The following is a 22742-nucleotide window of genomic DNA, read 5'->3' on the forward strand; positions in this document are numbered from 1 at the left end:
AATTACTCGCCAGTGGGCAGTAACTTTAAAAGGAACTGCAACCATATACACGGTTTAAACTGAGTTATTACACAGCTCTCTGAAATAGTGGACAGGTTTTTCTGACTAGTGGTGGCATGCTTTCTTCTCACATAAGGAAATATAACACGGCTACTTACCAAATAAGCAAACAATTTGGCCACGGAATAAGCGGGAAAATGTACATTTAGCTGGTTATTATATATATTACCCGCATATAGTGATACACTGCATTTTTCTAATAAAAAATGAATCATGCTAGCACAGTATGAACAAAAATGAACATGTAGTTTTATGGACAAGTTTTATGGAACAGACTTCATTAAATCCAACCTTTTGTGCAATAGAGTAAAATGGTCCAAGCCACACATGAGCTCATAACCCAAAAATAGTGCAAATTTCTACAGTTCTCTCACATTCATATATTGTATTTTATTTAATCCAGACATTATTTATAGCCTGTAAGTGTTCTTCAATTCACTCAGCACTGGCAGGTGTGTGGAAGTTAATTTTGGACCGGGTGTACATGTGTGTATGTGGCAAATGTGAGTAAAAAATGAAAAGTATTAACGACAACAGGAAACACCAGGGGTCACTCCCACAAATGGCAGACAGACAAATCCTTTCAAATTCATCACAATACAACACAGAGAGCGAAAAAATGACATCTACTCATGCTCCTGCCAAGTGCCCGGAGTCCCTCCCTCACTCATTCATTCAATCACTCCTGATTTCCTCCACTCTCCATCACCCTCTCTAGCATTATGGCTTTCCGTAAGTCGATTGCACACGGCTCTTGCAAGTCCTGCAATTCTCTTCCCTCGCTGATGGAAGATCATATTCCGTAATGGACTTAGATGCTGACAGTCTAAGGTCATCTGATTCATGTCAAGGCAACAGCTAGAATATGACGAAATGGTCACCCCCCGCACACACTTGATTCTTCATTATTTACTTCCACCCTCCACCTAACTCACTTTCACTCTCTCAATCATTCCATCTTGCTTTCTGTTTCCTGTGGAAGAGGTGACGGAATGGGCGAATCACATTGACTGGTGCAAATATATAAATGCATGTATTACACACGCTGGTGTGAGTAAACATGCTATACAGAACATAAGTAAATATGAAGAGTGGTCAAGAACAAGACACATTGTATTCCACAAAACATCAAAAACCAATAATCGAAAATATTAGTTATTTACATAAACCGTAAAGCTACAGGATGTTCTTGAAAAACTAAACTATGGCTGTCCTTGAAAGTTAACTTTAGATTACAAAATACTACAAAATTGAAAATATGGCATTTTTCCTACCTAGAAAAAATAAACTAAAAAAGAAAACAAACAATAATTATAATAATAATAATAATATAATATATATATATATATATATATATATATATATACTGTATATCTTAAATGCTTCATAAAAAAACTTTAACATTTGAATAACATATCTGGTTATGTTCTTTGTGGAGATCAAGGTTCTTCAGATTGTAAAAAGGTATGAAAGAGACTGAATGGTTCCTCATGTTGCTTTCGTAATCTACTGTCTTTACTTTACTGTAAAACTGAGACATTCAGAGCACCAGAACCTAGATACACCCAGCTCAACAAAACAATGATGAGAAGACTTTCACACCGTTCCAAACCGTGACTGTTCATTCTAACCATTATCAGGGTCTGTAAAAACCACTCGAATCCCTAGCACCTCTCCATGCTTCAAACAGGGCCATTTTTATTTCAACACAAACCAAACGTGTGAAATATGTGACAGCTAATTGTGCAGTGAACGCTCCGATCTCATCTTTCAAGAGCATGAATCCATGACAACATGCTTGGCCCATGACTGCGACTGATCTTCAGTCACCGCACAAACCCGCTTTTACCAGAAGCTGTTGTGTGATCTCCTAACAAGTCAACAAAGCTCTCATGAGTCATCCATCATGTTTAAGCACTGATATGGAGTGTATCAACCTCTGCCGAAATGTCAGCCTGTGAATAAAAGCTGAAGAGCAGTCAGCAGTCAAAATCAGTTTAAACAGAGTGAATCCTGACAGCTTTCACCACGCACTGCCCAATTGTTGTCATTTTGGGGGCCTTTCATTGACAGAAGTGAGAAGACAGGACATTACGGAGAAGAAAGAGAAGAACTTTTCCTTTAACACATAAGTGACCAACATAATAAAGACACCCATCATTTTTCTTTCACACAAGCAAGGGTAGAAAACGCCCGCTCGATGAAAAGATGTAAAAACTTAAGACGCAACAGATAACAATCCAAAACTACAGCTGCATAATTCATGGCTCATCCAAACTTCAATCTCGTCTTGTTGCGGAGGACGGTCTATTTAACAAACAATGACTCTTCTTTTGAGAATGAGAATCTGGATGGTTTTGGAACTTGTTTTCAGTAGACCTTCCATTTGCACAGACCCCATCCTGCTCCTGCGGTTTCCTGAGTGTGAGAGAAAGAGAGAGAGGGGCTTTTGTGGGTTTTACCTCCTAGGGCCACTGACAGAGGATGAGTGACGGTCCGACTGAGCACAGCTGAGAGCAGGAAAAGATTTATGCGCTTCATATGAATGGTTCATTAAACAAACATTCACAAATATAAAAGCCTCTTTGTGTCAATATCTGTGAAGTCACTCCAGTGGGAATTCAGCATCCCACTTTTTGTGAACAGAAATGCTAAAATGTTATGCACCAATGAAATCAACGAAGCCCTCACAAAGCATTTTTTTGGCCATTTAACAAATTAAAATACCGTGGAAATGTTAGATTACAATCCACTTGCTTTATATAACATAAACAAGGTAAAGTACTTTAAAGGATTTTTTTGGTTAAATTCAAGTTAAGCCGACATCTGGTACGATGTTGGTTACAACGAAAGCAAATTTTACTGTTTAAAAAAAAGATTTATTAAACTAGCAGTCAAGGAATTGCACTGGAATTTTATTTAACATAAATATTTTTACCAAAAGCCGTTTATATTATATTTGAGATGAAACAACTGACTTAATATTTTTCTATGAAACATAATATTGTTAAACTTGCAATAATGCACATTTTAATTAAACATTTAAACATCTTTTTTTATCACCGTTATTGTGAATTTTGCTTTTAAACACAAATTCTGTATGAACCTACATTGTATTTATTCGCTTCCAAACATAATAACCATAATTTTTATGACTGCAAAATACTACATAAACAAAACCACAGCACTTTCTTATACGAATGATGCGTGCGTGGGGTCATCTTTTACATGAAGTAAATTATTTACCACAATTTATTTGCCAAGAGTATCTTTGTTTGTAAAACACTGCTAATGTGTAACTGACTATATATTTGAAGGCCTTATGCAATTACTCATTTGAACAAAGATACACAGGACTCCACACAAGCTTGGAATTCTCATGGTTGAGCTTGGGCTCAGAATGAGCTAAATAACACAGCAGGGGGTTTAAAAAAGAGAGACAGACTCTCTCTTTCTCTCACACACAACCACCAGAAAAACTATCAAGACAGGACTCTCCAGACCGAGAGGCATGCTGGGTAAATCCAGGCAGGCTTTTGTTGAGCTGTGGTCAGATGAGGTCTGTAACAGGTTCCCAGGAGAGGGACACAGAAGAAACAGTTGCCCACAGAGTATGTGGAGAGGAGGAGAGTTAAGGAAAGTCTCCTGTAGATGAGAAGGTGAAATTCAGCACCTCTTCATTCATTCAGATTTCAGCTTCGCTCCAGCTCAAACCCGTCTCGCTCAACTCTGGAGAGTCACAGAGAGAACCTCGCTTTCCTTCATCACTCGTCACCCCTCCCCGCTCTCTCTCTCTCTCTCTCTCTCTCTCTCTCTCTCACTCCTCTGCAGAGGCAATAAATCAAGCCTGCTCTCTCTCTCTCTCCTTCGCAATTACTAGATAACACTGTACATAGCTGCCAGCTCAGTGGAGTTGTCGACAGCGTGGCCGTATCAGCAGAAAAGCGTATAATACGCGAACATTATGTGCCATAATACGGCCCCCACAAATAAACTTTCCTCCCCAGATTCATGCTCCCTGGAGTGGGGCGTCAAAGGACACAGGGAAATAAAAACAGGTCTTCTAGTACATAGCCAATGGTGTGGAAGAATAGTGCTGCCCAACATGCTAGTGTTATGCCATTTTGGGGACCTGCCAATATCACTGTCACTGAAATTATGCAATATTGTAATTTGATTTGTTTAGAATAGCAAAACTTGCCTAGTCTGCACAAAATACCATTTATGTTTGTCTGCATTGCAAGTGATGCAAACAATGCAACCTGCCAGCAATTCAAGTGAAAACAAAATAGATGTCACCATGAGCAGTTCAATTGAATGAAATTAATCATACTGAGCTGGACTCAGACCACTATTTCAATTGGTCTCGAGTGCAAAACACAGGTGCATCATTTGGAAAACAGCTTTTATGCCAAACAACCAAACTTGAACCCACATCGAATAAACTTACATTTTATAGCACTCAAAAGTGCTTAAAACAATTGAGCATTACGACGTACCACAGATACAATTTTATATATTAACGCAGTCCTGGCCCGGATTCATTGTACATGTGTATGCCAACACTAAAGATGAACACACAAAAAACTCTCTTCGGCTCCTATCCATAAATGTTTGGCACTCACACTTCACAAATCTAACAGATACTCATGAGAATACATCAAAATGATACTCAAAGATGATAGATAAATCCCTTGACCTCTGATTTCTCTTAGAAACATGACCAAAGGGGCATGTGCAGGTTACTCGGGATGTTCAAAAAGAGGAAATATTTTTCCCAAAATTAACCAAAAGAGAGCGAGACGAGAAAGAATAGCATTTACAAATGCATAAGGCAAATGCACAAGAACCTCTTGCAATACTTCATAAACAACATTTTATCTGTCCTACAAATTTCAACAGGTCAGATGGCCATAAACATATCAAATCAAAACAAAAATCAATACAGAAGTTCCTGTTCTGACAGTGGTCCATGCATACTCCAAACGTTTGGGAAAATAGTCTTTCAAAGCACTTCTTCAAGAGCAACAGCTTGTTATGCAAATTAGGTGCGATTATGAATGCAAATTTTCTTTTGAGGAAAGCTTGTAAAGTGGAAAAAATCTTAACAAAAATCTGCAACCTGTGCTCGCCTCGTTTACAACAAAACACTGACAGCAAACTCATGACTCCACGCCCACTATTTACAAAGCCAGTCACTGACAAACAGCTCTGATGGTGGGGTGGATGGCTAATTAACTCACATCATACACAGGTCAATAGCTTTTTCTTCTGTGACCACGCCAATTAAAACCTAAATGATACAATAACACTTAAAATTCAGGCAGTATCTGTTAACACATGTGGTCCAGAGTCACATTTGTCCAAGCAACGTTCCAATTACGTATTCCAATCAACCTAAAATCGGTCTTGAGGATAAAAGCTTTCAATGTGTGTGAGTCTTTTTAAAATGTGAGTCTTTATATGACCAATGTGAAATCGGTAGCTTAACAAATGAAAGCTCGGCCGCGAGCCAGCTCACACTGGGAGTATGGAGGCCCTAATTATGAATTATAAAAATGTTTACCAATTAGTCATTGCATGGCAATTTGTCCACAGCACGCGGAATTCAATTTGGCGCCATCGTCCAGGGCTTTACCTGGCAGCACAGCGAATAACAAGACTTCAAAGCAAACGTCTGTTAGATGACAGGAATGTTTCAGCTCGGGCCGAATCACTCTGCACTGTCAAAAAAATTTAATAAATAAAGTCAACAAGACTAATAATCACACAGTTAATGAAAGCGAAAGAAAGTTAGAGGTGTTCCTACGGGACAGATCAAGTAGGGGAGAATTGAACTAGCAAGACAAAGGTCATGGGTTCAATACCAAGGACACACACAATCTGACTAAAAGATATGTATAGAGGAATTCACTTTGGCATCCGCCAAAAGCATCAATTTAAATGTAGAGATGAAGAATTTCTTAAAGGAAGAGTTCATGCTTACTGTTCTAAACCCACATGACATTGAACACAAAAAGAGAAATTCTGAAGACCCTGCTCACTTATGCATTTTCAATAAAAGGGGACCGAAACCATCGATGCTTCAAAAAAATGTCAAAGAATCACAAAGTATCATAAAGGTCGTCTTTGTACTATATTCCAAGTTATCTGAACTTAGTCACGCGACTTCTTTGTGAGGAATAATACACAGATTGAAATATTTTGTCATGTTTCACCCCAGATAGCATGAGGGGAAAAAAGACTCATTTGAAATTTTCTGATGCACTGTTTCTTTAAACGAATGTGAACAAGAATCACAGATGAAGAAAACAGCAATCCGAAAGCAGAGTGTGCAAGTTAGTCAGTATCGGCATTGGAGTTGCGTTCACATATTCATTTATGCAAAACACAAAGGGCAAGCTGAAGGGTGGTCAAGTCTTTGTTTATTAAAAAGCCATTAGTGATAGAAGAGGCAATGGAGCGCTCAGTCATGCAGTGCAGACATCAGGTCTGGCTCAAGGGCACGATTCTGTTCACGGGCCATGAGATCCATATCATCATACGGCAGCCGGCCGATCTCTCCAGCTCATTAATATTAATATCAGCCTGATCTGGCCGGTAAACCAGATGATTTGTATTGATCAAAGTTGATAAAACCCAATGTACTTGTAGTTTAAACTACTTTATGGATATTGACATTTAAACACACATACCATTACAGAGAAGCAATTTGAACATCTTGATAAAGTCTCAGAGCCCACGGCGAGCTTAGCATGCGGATCCTAAAACACGGGCGGCCCGAGTCACGACCTTCCCTCGATCTGACCTGCATCACTTCACACACACGCACAATCTCTGTTAGCACTTTGTTTTTTCACACAGTTGAGATGTCAGGCGCCAAAAAAAGCACTCTCTCTCTGAAATGCGAGTGATAGCACCTCTAATCTGAAAACATTCATTGAAGACAAAGAAAAAAACTGCTTATCTAACGGGAACACTATTGAACGCAGTCAAGCAATTACCAAACCTCCACAGACAACACTCAGAAATGGGCCAAGATAATCACCAAAGAGTGAGGTAAACAAGAAGCTTTTCAGCAGTCAGAGCCAGAGATGAAGACCTTCTTTCATCCGATCGGAGAAAAGGAGGCATTCTTGCCCGTGACATCCGTACAGTGTTTTCATCCCTCCAAATATCTAATTACGAACACAAATATACGTTTTACTCATTTGTGAAATAAAGCCCTATTCACAAAAGATAAGTATTATCTGGGGACTTAGAAACTACCTCCCCACATCTGTATTTCATGTGGCGAATTCGCACGAGATAAGTGAGGCCTGTGATTTTACTCAAATTTACGGATCGCTCTGTGCGGTACGATAATCGTGATTATTCAGGCCAATATTGAGATTGAGATTATTTAACACGATCACTCACTTACTTTTGAAACGACTTTGAAAAAAAGACTTGGCTTTTAAACTGCGAATTCAACTGAAAAATAAATGTAAAGAAAACCTAGAGATTTTTCTACAAAATTTCCAATCACAATTATAGATCACAATGATAATATATTCAATCACAGAACAACATCATCACGGTTTTCAAAATTACCACGGTCCATGTTCTGGAAATGTCAAAAAAGTACTTCTAAAACCAAATTTAATTTTGAGTTTACCTCTAAATGTACTTTAATTAGATTTACACCAAATAAATAAAATATTAGTCAAGATTTAAACGTTTCCTAGTTCAGATTAAACACAATCTTAAGTGAGTAAATCAGATTTTCATCAAAACACACAACACAATTCAGCAAATCATCTGTCTGCGTGTGTTGTGAGACATAGTGTGTACTTTAGGAACCGGGAGGAAGCGGCATGACATCTGCGCTCATAACTGAGCTCATAGCAGATGAAACAAGCTGAACGGAGTTTCAAACTTATCAGATCACACCATTTAATGAAAAATGAATAGAAATGATGGGTTTGTATACAGAAATATGAAGCAAACATGTGTCAGTATGTCTAAAGTCATAATTGGTGAAGCACTGTCATCACAAACTCACAGGAGCAGACTTGAATAAATAGAACGTTATTTTTTTCTGAATGTCAATACTCCTGAATCCTGATTTACTCTCCTGACATAAAAAAACAAATCCCACGTTTCATGTTGCATCTACTGTACGTTGAACTCTTAATAACTTTGTTTGATGCTGGACAGGGATTTTCAAACCATAACACTGGTACAGTGTAATGGTAATTAAAATATGACGCGGTAATACTAACTGCTGAACGTTATTATCATGGTAAACCATTAAACCGGTAATCATTACATCCCTAGCTGAACCACTATAAAGGAAAGCTGTGCGCTGTGCGCTGTGCTTTTATGCCACAAGAAAAGAGAGGATCCTTGAAAAATGGAATGCGGCACAATAATTGTTTTACCTCGATTACTGACGATTACAATTAATTTTCGATTACCTGCACAGCACAAGAGAAATAACAAAATGGTAGACTCTCGGCCAAAACTGCAGTGTTGGCAGGTATGGATGACCCAGCACCCGAATTAATATCAAAACACTTTAACACAGGCTCCATTATTCACGAACAGTGGATAAAACCTTTAAAAAGGATATACGACCCCTCCAAATAACAGAGATGGCAATTGGCACGGGAGAAATTATCAAAGGACCTCGGTGTTCGGCGAAATATTGTAGGTAATTTGCGGGGGATTTTTTACTTTACAAATTACAGACATGGCCGATTCGCGTGGGATTAAGATCACAGACAACCTCCGCAATTTTTGTAAATGTCTAGAGGTCCTCAGGTCATACCAATCCCATGCGAATAGGGCTTGAGTTGTTCAAGGCTGCCAAGAAATGTGTGCACTCAGACTCAGCCATATTTAAAGGCACAGTATAACCAAAAAGGAAAATAGTTCACCATTTACTCACCTTCGAGTTGATACAAATCTGTATAAATTTCCACTGACTACTATAGCAGGAAAAAATGACAATGGTAGTCAAAAATTACCCAGAACTGTTTGCTTTCCTACGTTCTGTAAAGAACTGTTTGTTTACAAGCATTCTTCGAAAATATCTTTCTCTGTGTTCATCAGAACAAAGACTTTAACGTATACAGATTTGCAACAACTTGAGGCTGAATAAATGTTGGTTGAATTTTATTTTTGTGTGAACTGTTCCTTTAAGTTCTATAAAGGAGTTTTTTAACTTAATATATAATAGTTATGTTTCTTTTGATTTATGGAATAATATGGAGTAGCATTGGTATTTTGGGGAGTAGACATATCAACCATACAAATTTTAGAAAACAAACTGTAATAATGTAATATTTTATGTTATTTATATTCATATGGTATGTTTTTATAAATTCAGATGTAAAATTGCAAAAAATAGTTACATCTTCATTGTTGATTTTGTCACACCATAGGACACAACAGGGACCCCCTGCGCTCAACCCCTGATAATCTTCATTCCAAACCCCGCTTTAACCCTGAGGAAACGACGTTTCACGTTACCCCCACATTTTGCCCATGTTTATGAAACCGTGCTCCAAAGCAGGGTTAGCCCTGCTTTGCCAAACATGTGCAGTGTGAAAACAAAGCGGGTGTAGAATGATTCGACCAGATGCTTAGCAATCAAAAATTTAGAAGAGCTCACCTCATTTCACAGAAACTTGTGCTGTGTAAATCCTTTGAGTTTTTTTATTTATTTGAGGAAGTAACCTTTTAGGAGGCTTAAAACAGCCCAAAAAGATTAGCGAGGCATATTTTTTTCCCCAATGCAGAACTTCAAGGTATCCTGTTATAGGGTTAAAGGGACCATGCACTGTTTTTGTGATGTACAGTGTAAATTGTCAGGAATACACAGGGTTATCTCTTAACCCCCTTGTAAATTATAAGCAGTATGAAACGTGAAAGAGATAACCCAGGTTTCTGTTCACGTGGGGTTTCAAATAACCCGGGGTTAACGATTGTTAAGTTTGAAAAGCCTGAAGGTTATCTACATTAATTTTTAAAACATTTTCGGCTGATTTTCCTTCTAAAAAAGTGATGTATACCATTCCCATGATAACAAGACTACTATACTGACTCAAATGTTGCAATTAAATGTTCCTAGAGCCCAAATCACAGATCTTGATTTCACAGTGTGTGAGCACCGATTCCGCATTACAGCATAACAAGCTTTGAGCAGCCTGTATTTAATCTACGCTGATCTGATGGGATTAACACATCGAGGTCAATCTGCTGCTACCAGGCCCAGCTCCAAGCTTTAATTTTACAGATCCAGGAAAACTGGCCGGTAAGAACCTCCGCGCTCTACTCCAAGAGGATCTGGGGACCACCATGCCATCTGACTCACATTTCCAGAGCCAGAATCCATGAGCTTGAGGATTTCATAAAGTCCGTGCTACTGACCTCCAGACCACAAAGATCACACGACCACAAACCACTTAAGACTATAATTTGTGGAGCGGCAAAACCACAAAAACACACATATTCCTAAACAGAGAGCAAGACTTTTAACGGTCACAGTCACAATGTGGCTTTAGTGTCCATGTGGTGGAGAACATCTTTAAAAAATTGACTCTGGAATACTTCTACAAAAACCAAGCACTGCTTGAGAGCTTTTGCCATTTTGGCTAGTGGTGCTTTGTGGATCACACGTTAACCCACAAAAAACGTCAGTTTATCTATTTCAAACACAATATCTCCAAACTCCAGACATGACTCTGTGCAATGCATTGTGAGATAATGCCCTGCACCAATGTACACCAAACAATGTTATTTATAATACGGTAGTTCCCTATTAGTAGGACCTGCTGTTTTAGAAATTACATTAAATCATCCATGAAAATACATTTTTCTAATGTTATAGTCATGCTTGGGGTACATCGTGCAGCCCATATCCATAAAGCCATGGTGTGGAAAATTATCTTGCCTGTTTGATTAGAGACTGACATTGCTGGAGAAACAGGAAGTGATGATGGGAGAGAGATAGAGCGAGGCTGAAGGAATGAGTGTAGATATATGTCTGAAAATAAAATAAAAGAGTGACAGCAGATTTTTTCTGTGCCAGTTTATTGGATTGGGACTCAAAATCTGCTGCAATATCTTTATATAGATGGTGCAGGAAAAAAGTGACAGTAGTTGCACATGGCCCAGAATTCTCTCTCATAATGTGCACATATTCAGCTTTAGATACAGTGGGGTCTAAAAGTCTGGATCCCAGATAGATCTCCCTATTGGAAGGCCCTAGCAAATTCTTCATTCATTTCAAAAACGTACAGTTTAACTTCTACAAAAATAACCATTATAAATGTCTGGAATAATAGAAATGTGACAGTCTGTTGTGGTACCCCATTGGCACATTGTCATTTTAAGTTAATTGTGTCTGCTTGATCGCTGCGCCAGCCCTCCTAACCAGGCTGCCCACCAACTGTGATTCTATCCTCGTCCATGACAGCTAAAAATGAGAAATCACATCAAACAGATTACATTCTTAAAGGGACAGCTTACAAAATATATAAACTCCTGCATAAAGAGGAAATTGTGATGGCTTTTTTCTGTATTGTAAATGTACATCCAAGTGCCACTACTTTTGGATTCAGGAATTTTTTGGGTATTGGATTCTTATTTTTCAGAACTAACTCTCTCTTCCTGCATAGCAACTCAGATGCCCGTCCTTTAATTTCCTCTCTATAGGATTCCAAAACACAGCATCCCTGTTTCTACCGTTCCGAACATATCAACCAAAGAGCAGATGCTGTGGCCGTTCATTAAACAAATTACACACAGCCTAAAGCAGCAGGACCTACGCATGACCGGTGCCTTCTACTCCAACAGGGGTGAGAAAAACAGCCACCGGTGGCTGATTACACAGACACCGCTGTGGGAAACATATTCCAACACCTCACACCCACACTAAAAACTCTCCTTTGGACTCCAGTCCGAAACCCCTGTGCTTCGTGCTTGCAACACACACCGCATGCCAGATGGCTGCCAAGTGAAACCAGCGCTTCAATGAGAATCTGGTCATACACATCTCGTTAAGCAATTTAAATTCCCTCATCATTCTCACATCTCCGGGTCCCTGGGGTACGAGACGCATAAAATGCCATTCGGAAAATCCCAAACATCCGAATGTAACCGGTTTGTAATTAAAAGCTTATCCTTTGCTACTCTAATGACTAGCGAAGAGGAGAAAAGTGGAGCATCTCAGGAGCTGTGAGAGAGATTTCGACATAAACGACCCTGTTAAACACGTCTAACAACATGCAGATTGACACAGCTGTCAGATGACTTCCCGCCTGTTGTCGGGAATGGCGGTGGCTTCCGTGCACTGTAACTCAATGGACGGACGACAGGTGGTAAAGGTGCTGTGGCCGCCCAACATGCTTCAAATCTTGGAGCAGTCAACGCTTAGTGAGGGAAGATACAAGCATGCAGGGAGCTTCTGTACTAAATCAAAATGTTTGTAATGATAAAACAACACTGACATTCCAAAACAAGACCACGGCAGTAATTAATGATTAACTGCGGCTTCTCAGAACAGTTTGTCAACAAGTTGTCAAGAAAATGCCTACGAAGATTTATATATAACACGCACTAAATATTTTGTCTGCGGAGTGACGTTTCTGAATGTAAATCATACCTGTCAACATTTGGGCACTAAAATCTGTTAGACTCGCGACCGGGGGGGGGTTGGTTTGCTGGGGCTGCTGAGAATAGGGAACCACTCGGTTATAAATCCTTGAATTACTTTATATCAAACTTACTTATACTTCAGTAGCTCTCCATGAATGATTAAGCTCTATGAAAACCCCAAGAAACATTTCTTTACCAAACGGTTTTAAAAAACGGTGGTGGGCACATTCACAATCCTTCTGTGCGACCTACAATGAGCCTTAGAAATCACTGTAACTAATAAAATGCTTAGATCTGTGCAAGTGCAACAAAGAAGCATGTCAAATCCAAATTATCTACGCACATTTAATTACTTGAACAATGCGGATTCTGAATACGAGAAATGTCAAAACTCTTTCAACGGGTAACCCCGCTCTCATCTCGCAGATGAAGCATTCACGTACACATGCGTGATGAATTAGGGGAGAATAACACTGGTGTGGTTGGTCTGACTTTATCATGGGAGAGATTCATCAAAGAGAGGAATGTGCATCCATATCAGCATCACATTCCTAAGCTCGCCAAAAACAACAAGATTCATGTCATCTCTGTCATATCTGGAACTGGGATGGACTTGACTCGAGGCTATGACTCGAGGATCGAGTGTTTCTTTGGGAAGCGGAGATGGGATGGTGAATATTTGGCAAAACTGATATGATGTATTTGACATTACAGGACTTGGATAATTTAATCCACCAAATCCTATTAGAAACTAAAACACTGTCTACATACAGGGTTTTAGATGGATTTACATCATTTATAAAGTAAACATAATATACTTTGCAAACAGTAACGCTTAATCTTTTTTAATGCTCCGAGATTATTAAAATTTTACTAAGAGAGAGTGAGGAAAAGCTTCAGTGTTGAACTGACAATTCTTCACTGAGATACAACAAAATGAAGTGGACTGCAAACAGCCAGTTTTCCTGATCTGACACAAGGATCTGACACACACTTTCCAGCAGTGTTTACAAAAAGCGGTTTTACAACACAGTAATTTTCCACCTCCACCACATTTGGGGGAAAACACAAACACATGCAGTAATCAAAATGACACAAACATTAGACAAAGCAAAGTCTTTTCAACTGTTTTGCACCTAACCACAACTTCTGTGGCACTTACAATTTACAGAAACGTACCACAGTTACCATTGTTTCTGTCAAATTGTATGGTTATTAGAAATACTCTAAACTAAAATGAGGGTAGCATGGTATTTTATTCAAATGGATTTATTTACGTTATTTATTATTCCCATAATAAAGTAACAGATCAATGTAGTAATTTTTCCTTAGTCAAATATGGTAACCATGGTTCGTCTCTGACAGTCGCCTGGTTTCATAAAACCACAAATGCAAAGAAACCCAAATGTATAAATAACGGATTATGCGAGTATGTTCTTCTTTGTAAACATACTGCCTCTGATGATAAGTTCTCAGTTTTCTATCTAGACATAGGATTGCATGCGCAATATGCTGAACACAAATACAAGTACCCCATTAAACACAGTTAAAACTTACTGTATTTTAGATGCAATGAAATAAGAGAGCATTACCTTTGGTTTTTCATCCTGTTCTCCTTCTTGTTCAAAACACCCGGCACGCAGCTGGTGAGTTCGGTCCAGTCCGCATGTAAGCCACAACTCCAACCGGTGGAGAAGCGAGAAAAGAGCCACGTCTCTTTTCTATTGGGTCGGTAACAGGTACATTTCTTCTGCCCCGGTCTGCAGTCGCACGGTACCTCCAGCCTGACGTTCTGGACCAGATGCCTCCCGAAAGTCGTCCCACCGGTCTTCTGGATGTGGAGGAACACGATCACATCATCCCCTTTGATTTCAAAATCCACAGTGCGCTCCAGATCTCGGATGGGGAAATAGTATTTCTTCACGTAATGTGGATCGGGAGTCGGGAAGAGATCCGCATCGTCCTCCAGCGCGTAACCGTGCGGAGATCCGAAGTTCATCATCCCCGGGGCCACGTACTGATACAGAATCAGCATGAACAGAACCGAGCCGACAACGATGAACAGAAATTTACTGCTCCTCTCAACCATGTTCCTTCCAGTGAGGAGGTTCATGTGTTACCATTTCCCGGTTGACCGTTTTTTAGCACGCCGATACACTGTCTCCATAAAAACAGCGCGATCAGAGCAGCGCGCGAGCAAAGTAAATCATCAGACACATTGCATCGGAAAGTGAAGCATTGGAGACATTGTATCAGAATTGTTGCGGGGTCGGATCCAGCGCGGTGTCCCTCTCTCTCTTCCACTGTGACAGTGTATTTGCAGTCTACACTGTGTTTAAAGTCCTCGACACATCGATGTGAAGCTCCTCCGGCAGCGTGCACAGCGACACCCACTTTCACAACACACGCGCGCTCCAGACTCGCTCTCAAACAAAACGAGGAAATATTTCGTTTGTTGCGAACGCCTGCGAGTTTCATTAAAATATGCGTTTCTTTAAACTGAGCTTCCTGGTTAGGCCCGTGTAAGCAAAGTTTTCTTCTAATTCCAATTTTCTTAAACACTGAAATGCACTATATGCCAATGCACTCTATTGTAAAAAGAAAATGTTTGTGTGAGGAATATAACACATTTTTCCACGCTGTGAAACATAAAATCAACACAGAGTCCGGTTAGGCTTTAGTACAAATGCTAAACTCCTCCTCCACAGCTAGTAGGCAGTATTGGGAACTCAAAAGTTGAAGCTTGACTGCCACAGGCATGAGTTTTTGTAAAGGTTCAAGTGTATCATTCACTTATGTGTTTTTTTGTGTTATCTAACAATAGGTTAATAGTCAAACCCTCGTTTTTCTTAGGAGTGATGAAGTCTACTTATTTTCAATGAATTAGTTAAAAAACAGCAACATTATAAATGTTATTATTCAATTTAAATGCTGTCATATGTCAAATAATGTACTGAGACAATAATACAATATTTGTTTATAAATATTTCCCCATTCACCATCAATGGCTACTCAAGAACTGATAAAACAAAAGCTCTGGATATCGTCTAGCTTTCCTAAGCTAGTGCCTTAACATAAGTAATTCCCCAGCTTATATCTCTCTACGCCGCTGATCTTGTACAAATTAACTCAAACAAATGATGTTTACAACTCGCTCGCTTAAATACCGCAAGCAATATTTTTATTTACAACCAAGAGGCAATGGCGGTCTCAATGGCGGCTTGTCATTTGATATCACAATATTGGGCCTGGGGACCCAGAGCATAATGAAGCTATGGCTGTGTTTCAATCAGCTCCCTTGTTCAGTAGTCAGGGCACTGATCAGGGAGTCAGCCATTCGTAAAATCATTCCGATGCACTGAAACGTTCGTTCCCTAAAAATTCCCACAATGCACCGCAAAAACGAGTCGACGCTCCCTATGTTCCCTAACCGGTTTCACATGACAACTTTTAAAGCCGTTTATCCAAAATCGCACAAGCCAGCTCAATAAACTTCATGTAATGCATCAGAAAACAAAAAGCTTATTTTATGTTTTGTATAAACAAACGTTGCTAGACAGGCAGGCAACAGAATCTACTTAACAGTTAAATGTAACAATCGACCAAATTTGGGCACTGATATGTAACAGAATAATGAAAGTGTCTCTCATATGTACTTCAACAATTATTTTAAAAATAAAGTCAGAGAGATGTCGGATTTGCCGGTTGTTGATTAATACCAGCTGTGAGGTATAACAAGGTCCCTTTGCAGTCACGTCACAGGAAAATAAGTGAACAGTGTTCCAATGTGAAGTGGGCCAGGGTCCTAACCAGTGCCGGGAACCCGGCTACATAATATACAGATTCACGACCTGGGCGAGACACAAGCTGCGGAAATGCTGTGTTGCGGCTGATCATTGCTGCTGGGTAGCTTCACTGAGACAAATGTTAATGCCGCTCCTTCCCTCTGGTCCGGTTATGCAGTTACAACAGCTCCTAGAGCACATGCTGGGCTCCTTCGCGCATAACTTGCAGCAAATTTCCCAAGTTTTACAGACTTGATGCGTGGCCATTTTGTTGAAAGTAGATTAACTCGTAGAGCAAATAGGAATTCACAATGTCTAAAGATGACAATGGACTGCCTTACAAAGATTGTTGTTTTGCTACAATGAGACATTTTAATAAAAGTATTGCTACAACTATTTTTGTTCTGTTATGAACCATTCACAGAAAGCTTTTGTGCAGCAGTCAAACTAAAAGGCAAAACCTCTATCTCTCTGTCTCTGGCACACAGGGCTGCTTTTGATTAAGGGACGGCCTTCCTGACTAGACCACCTCTGACCCCTGGCATTACTGTGGCCATCTACCTAAGCGCAATGGAATGTTGTTGTTATTTTTGTCTACAGCAGGGTTTACTGATGGTTCAAGTCTGAAACAAAAAGCTTTATTTGTATTTCATGACAGAATGAATAGATTAAGGTCTTTATTTGAGAAACAGACAAAGTATAAACATATTATCTGCACAAATGGGTGCCTCTGACCTGCACAATAACATTGACAATTCACATTTATTACAAAATTGTCATTTTGAAATGTGCAGATTTAATCAATGCTCTCATAATTCATACACAAGAGCAGTACAAAATCATTGCATCGTATAGCATTAGGGATTCAGATGAATTTGCATTGAATATCTTTTTGCTATTGAACCAAAAAACGATGCTGTTACGTACATGACATTCTGTCTCATACAGAACACAACAGAAGAATCATACCTAAATTTTGAAGAACATGGGGGTGCAAAAAATATCACAGAACTCCCCTTAAAGATTCAGTGTATGAAATTTAGCAGCATCTAGTAGTGAGTTTGTGAATTGCAACTAACGGGTCACTCCACCCCTCCCTTTCAAAGCACTACAGTGTCTGACTCAGAACTAATATGTTGTCATATTTTCGCTGTGTGAGCATAAGATATGTGAGGTCAGAGTTATGCAGCTATTCTAAGCTGCTGAATGTGTAATATTACTAGACGTTAATAGATAAGGGCAGTCTGAGAATTGTGTCTCAGTATTGCTTACCTCAGATGGACTAGATTATTGTAAAAGGAAACGAAGCTCCATTCCCAAAAGAGAATAGGAGCCAGGCTGGTGTAGACACATCAACTGACATGAAATTCTGATGTAAGCCCTGAATCATCTCATATGGTTACTTGCACTCATTTGAGCAAGTGTTGTGTTTGGGGAAATGGAAAAGTTACCTAAAGAAACCAAGAACTCCATTAGTTTCTGCATAGCACACAGAATTTCCTAAAAATCTCTTTTTGCAATAGCATCATTCATGTTTGGTGTTGTACAGCTTCACAAAAGCACTAAATTACTAAGATGGAACAACACAATGAGTCACAGAGATGGAACACACCACATGACGTTTGTTGTATTTTAGGACTGCTAAAAGTCCTTGTTTATATTAAAAGTAAAGAGGACAAATAATTAATAGGGTCTGCATTTTTGTTGAAAAATATTCGCTTTTCATTGTTAACACAATGTGGAGGCAATAACAATGCAGCCTGAATTTTTTTGCTTACAAAAAATTATTGAATGTCATACCGGATAAAACAGAATTGTGAATAGAATAATAATAGAAAACACACACACACAATAAATAATAAAAAGTATGGAATTGTTACAAATTCAAGAGTTTTGCAGTAATTTACAGTATGTCAACAGCGAAGCAACTCAACAACTTTTGAGATCAGATATTTTTCATAGGCTATATGTCCCAGCAAAAATTTACTTTTTTGCTCACAAAAGCATTTTGTCACAGTTTTGTACAATTGCAAAGCAGCTGTACAGAAAACACAATCTAGAACAAACAGACAAAACTTATTATACTATTATTTAGTAACACTACCAATAAAAGTAGTAGTATTGCAAATCTTCCACATTAGCAACGCTATCTGTATCAAAAAAGAATACAATGAGAGCCTCAAAATATATTTGCTATTAAAAATACAATACAAAAATTGTAGCTGCCTTCCCAGCTGTGACTGTGCGATTTTAAGTTACGCTCACTAGCTTGTTCAAGGCTACATATCATTGGTTCCTCGTGTTTTCTTGCCTCGCTTTCTTAAGAAGCCTGCTTAAAAAAGGAAACTTCTTTTGCTAAGCACACAAAGGCATCTGATTTACTTCCCTGAGGTTCAATTTGAAATTTTATCAAGTTGGTTAAACGAATGAATTATAAAATGAATTATTCATCTACTTCATCTGGAAAAGAGAGAGAGAGAGAAAATACTGATGGAAAGGAATCATTATAATGAGAAAAAGAGAAAACATAATAATGCAGCATCCTTGTCCAAACCACACTGCGCTAAAGTAATGAAAGACAAATCAGCGGGTCCCGGTCACCCAGGTATGATTATTTATTGAAGAGACATTATATTATGAGCCTCTGATGGTTTTCATTGGGTTGTAAGTGCGTCTGTGCTCCAAGGTCACGTAGTGCTGGACAAGTAATTTATAGGTCCTCCAGGAACACCAGTGAACACATCATGCAGACGTTCGTCTGAATGTTATGTTGCTATATTGAACTTGTTCTCAGCAATCAAACAAAACTGTAAACATGCTTTAGCATAATACAGATGTTATTGGTGAAATACATTCTTTCATCTAACTGGTGGAGCATGGCACTTGCAACACCAAAGCCATAGATTTGATTGCACTATCATGTAAAACACACATACAAATAAATATAAAACGGGATCCTGCTTAAAAGAAATCCTGCGTGCAGTCTTTGCTGTCCCAGCATCCCACTGTGGCATTGAAGAAAGACCAAACGACTGAAGTCTGCTGTCATGCCTCCCCGGGGAACAGGTTCTGAATAGAAAGGGGAGGGGAAACACACTGTGGTCTAACTTGTGGCTCAGGCTGCGAGCGTGCAGACTCATCCATGAGATTAATGAGCCTGGTGGAGCAGAGGCTCATCACATTAGCATAGAGATATAAAATGTGACTCTGTCATGAGGGGAGGAACACTCTAAGGAAAGATCACCCAGAATGCAATGCAGATTCATCTCTTTCTCACAGCTCTTTCAAACCACGGCGCGCTGAGCTGCTGACTCCACCGCTCCGTTCATATAATTGTATTTTGAGATATTGACTGCTAAAGTAAACAAAGCCGGTGAGCTGTGAATGCAGATGTTTCACAAGTCACAAGAGTGATAAAAAGCCATCAAGAGATCTTTTCAGAGGGAGATAGGGGAGAAGGAATATGGCGAAAAGTAATATCAGCCTTCTCGCGCTGTTATGAGATCAGATTGATGCAGGTATTCTAAGCTTCAAACTGAGACTCGTCTCAATTTGATGTGCCTTGCAAAACGATGGCGAAGCGGGAGGTGGCCCGTTGGTGAAATGTGAAGAGCGCGTCTTTGTGCCGGCGATTGTTTAAACGAATTATCTCTCAATTTCATTCAATTTGGGCATGTGAATGTAATCAGCAGAAAACGCAGCGAGAAGGAAATCAAAACTGCATGTCAACCAGCCAACAGATTAAAAAGACTGCCATACATGTCATGCATTAATGATGAGACAGAACAAAGAGAAAGATGATTTTTCATAGTTATGTATACTATATTGCATTTCTATCAATAGATCATCCCAAAAATAACACACTGGACCTTTAAGCACTAAATGAAGTGAATTACTTATATTTGAGGTGAGGTTTCTATTTACACTATGTTTATTAAAATCCACTTCCATGAAAGTTGCATAGCTATACAGGTCCATCAGCTAGACCACCACCAAACCAGCATAAACCAGCCTAGAGTAGCGTGAAAATTTCAGAGGGAAATTAAGCTAAAATTTGGATGTATGTTTTTCCACACATGTACCTTTAGTTTCCTGACTGATATCAGACACTGCTACTTTTAAAAAACGACAGACAGCTGTGCTGTCTCCTCAGATCAGAGCATAAATCCACACGGTATGCAAACACATACACGCTAGTGAGTCAGCAAATGAACAAAGCGAGAGACTGCTAATAAATGTTCTCGCCTTTTTCCCCCTCATGCATAAAGAGACTGAAACTCGTGGAAACAGATTTCAGATAAAAAGGACACCTGAGAGAGATAAATGTGTATGTAAATGCGCCTTTAATTTCTCATGACAGTGTTTTTAAGTCCGGCTGTGCGTAAACAGTCCACAGCAGGTGAGTTTGAGTTTGGAGGATTGGCTGATGCTTAACTTCCTCTTTGGCTCTGTGCGTCTGGGCCCGAGGCCAGTACCACACGTCTGGGTGAGATGTGTGTTTATACCGGCCTATATTTAGAGGTGAGTGGACAGAAGCTTAACTCATAAATATCTGACAGGCCAGTGAAGGTTTGGATGGGTAGGAAGAGAGCCTCAGAGCAGAGCAGGGCATCAGCGTTGTTATCACATCATCTGTCACAGCAGATAATGGCATCTAAATAAACAGCAGAAGCACTGGTGATAAAAGGAGCAAAGCAATGCAGAGTAGCGTGTGAGTCACACTCTGCCTGTTTAGTGAAGCAAAACATAGATAATGAAGCATATTGATATTACCTACTAACATGAAGTTGGAAACTCATTTAACTGAAAACAACACATTACACCAGGACGCGCAGCTTCTGTTTACACCTGCTGTTAATGTGCGTCTCCTGTGACTGGACATTCGAATGCATTTGTGTTTATACAACAAATGAGCTGTGGTCATAACTTCATTTACGATATGTCTTATTGTTACTTCATAAAAGCTAACTGCAGTAAACAAATACGAAAATCGATTCTGAAGTCGTTTGAAATGATTAAATACTTTGGTGTCTGTTTATTGCTTAGATTTTCGCAAAACCCAGTGACAAATATAAAGAGTGATTAATGATAATGATGTTTGGCAAAAATTCAAATAACAAAATATGAAGGTACTGTAATACCACACACTACTGACAGACAAGATGAACACCAACGTAACTTAAATCCACATCCAAAGAAACATTGAAACATCCATGGAACTTCGAACAGTTAAATCATCCACGGACAGTCAGGGGTAAGCATTACGTTTAACCATGAAACACCTAGACCTGACGAACATGCCTGGGTGAGTGGTTATATGTGGTGTGGATGATGGCGTGCAGGTGTGACTGTAATGAGTGATAAGAGTGAGTGCAGAGAATTCTGGTTAATGTGGTCCATAACTAATAGTTAGATAATGCAATGTGTATACACGCTGTATTTTTTCACATAACATCCTTGTTTGTATCTCCTTTTGCCACTCCTATGTGAAACGTGAGGATTTTTAACAAAGCTCATCGCTCTGAAAAGCGAGGTGTGCTATGATTGGCCAGTTAACCAGTACGTAGTGATTGGTCGAATACTGTAAGCGTGTGATGGGAAATGTTGCACCCCTTACCATATTTGGAACATCAGGTTCTTACAATACACCAAAGACAGAAAAGCGTGTCTTCGCGCGATATGACCCCTTTGAAACTTCCCATCATTTTGGGTTGAAACTACCGAGCATAGTTTATTTTACGACCCAACTGCTAGCTTTGCTCCTTTTTAAACGCAGCACTGGGTGAAAATAAAGCAGCTCCTTTTTTCAAACGTGGTAATGCTAATGAATTTGTTTGTTGGTACAAATAACAGTGGACAATGTTATTGTCCTAGTTGCAGGGCTAATGGAGACGGAAAGAAAACTTATTTACCACAAATTTGGCTAATTTGTGTTTATTAATCACTGCTCTATTTATTATTCTTGCATTGATCATTTTTAGGAAATAAAAAATCAACAAAAGTAACATTTAGCTTACCATTCACTTGCCTTACTAAACTTGCTTTCACATTCCAGCTGCTGCTGGAAAATAGCAACTTAAATTAGCCTTGATAATTACACGAGTCTCGTTGAGACAAGATTCCAACCCCTTGACATTTCCTCCTGTTCTGCTCTTCCTGTGTTTGATATGCAGAGAAATCGTGGCTGAGGAAGGGCTGTTCTCCTGCCCTCAGTATTTGATCTCTTCCGACTTGATTAGACAGTCGAGATTT

The 22742-nt window shown here is 39.3% G+C and overlaps 1 protein-coding gene across 1 annotated transcript in view; it reads right to left on the reverse strand.

Moving 5' to 3' along the window:
• hs6st1a (heparan sulfate 6-O-sulfotransferase 1a) overlaps positions 1-15081 on the reverse strand; it is a 103505-nt gene extending 88424 nt beyond the window's left edge. The window contains exon 1 of the mRNA XM_056744140.1: positions 14298-15081. Coding sequence (XP_056600118.1) covers positions 14298-14818 — 521 coding nt within the window. The 5' untranslated portion in view covers positions 14819-15081. The remainder of the gene's footprint in view (positions 1-14297) is intronic.
• Positions 15082-22742: the final 7661 nt, after the last annotated feature.

Source organism: Triplophysa dalaica, chromosome 3, assembly GCF_015846415.1.
Source record: "Triplophysa dalaica isolate WHDGS20190420 chromosome 3, ASM1584641v1, whole genome shotgun sequence".
Classification (NCBI taxonomy): domain Eukaryota; kingdom Metazoa; phylum Chordata; class Actinopteri; order Cypriniformes; family Nemacheilidae; genus Triplophysa; species Triplophysa dalaica.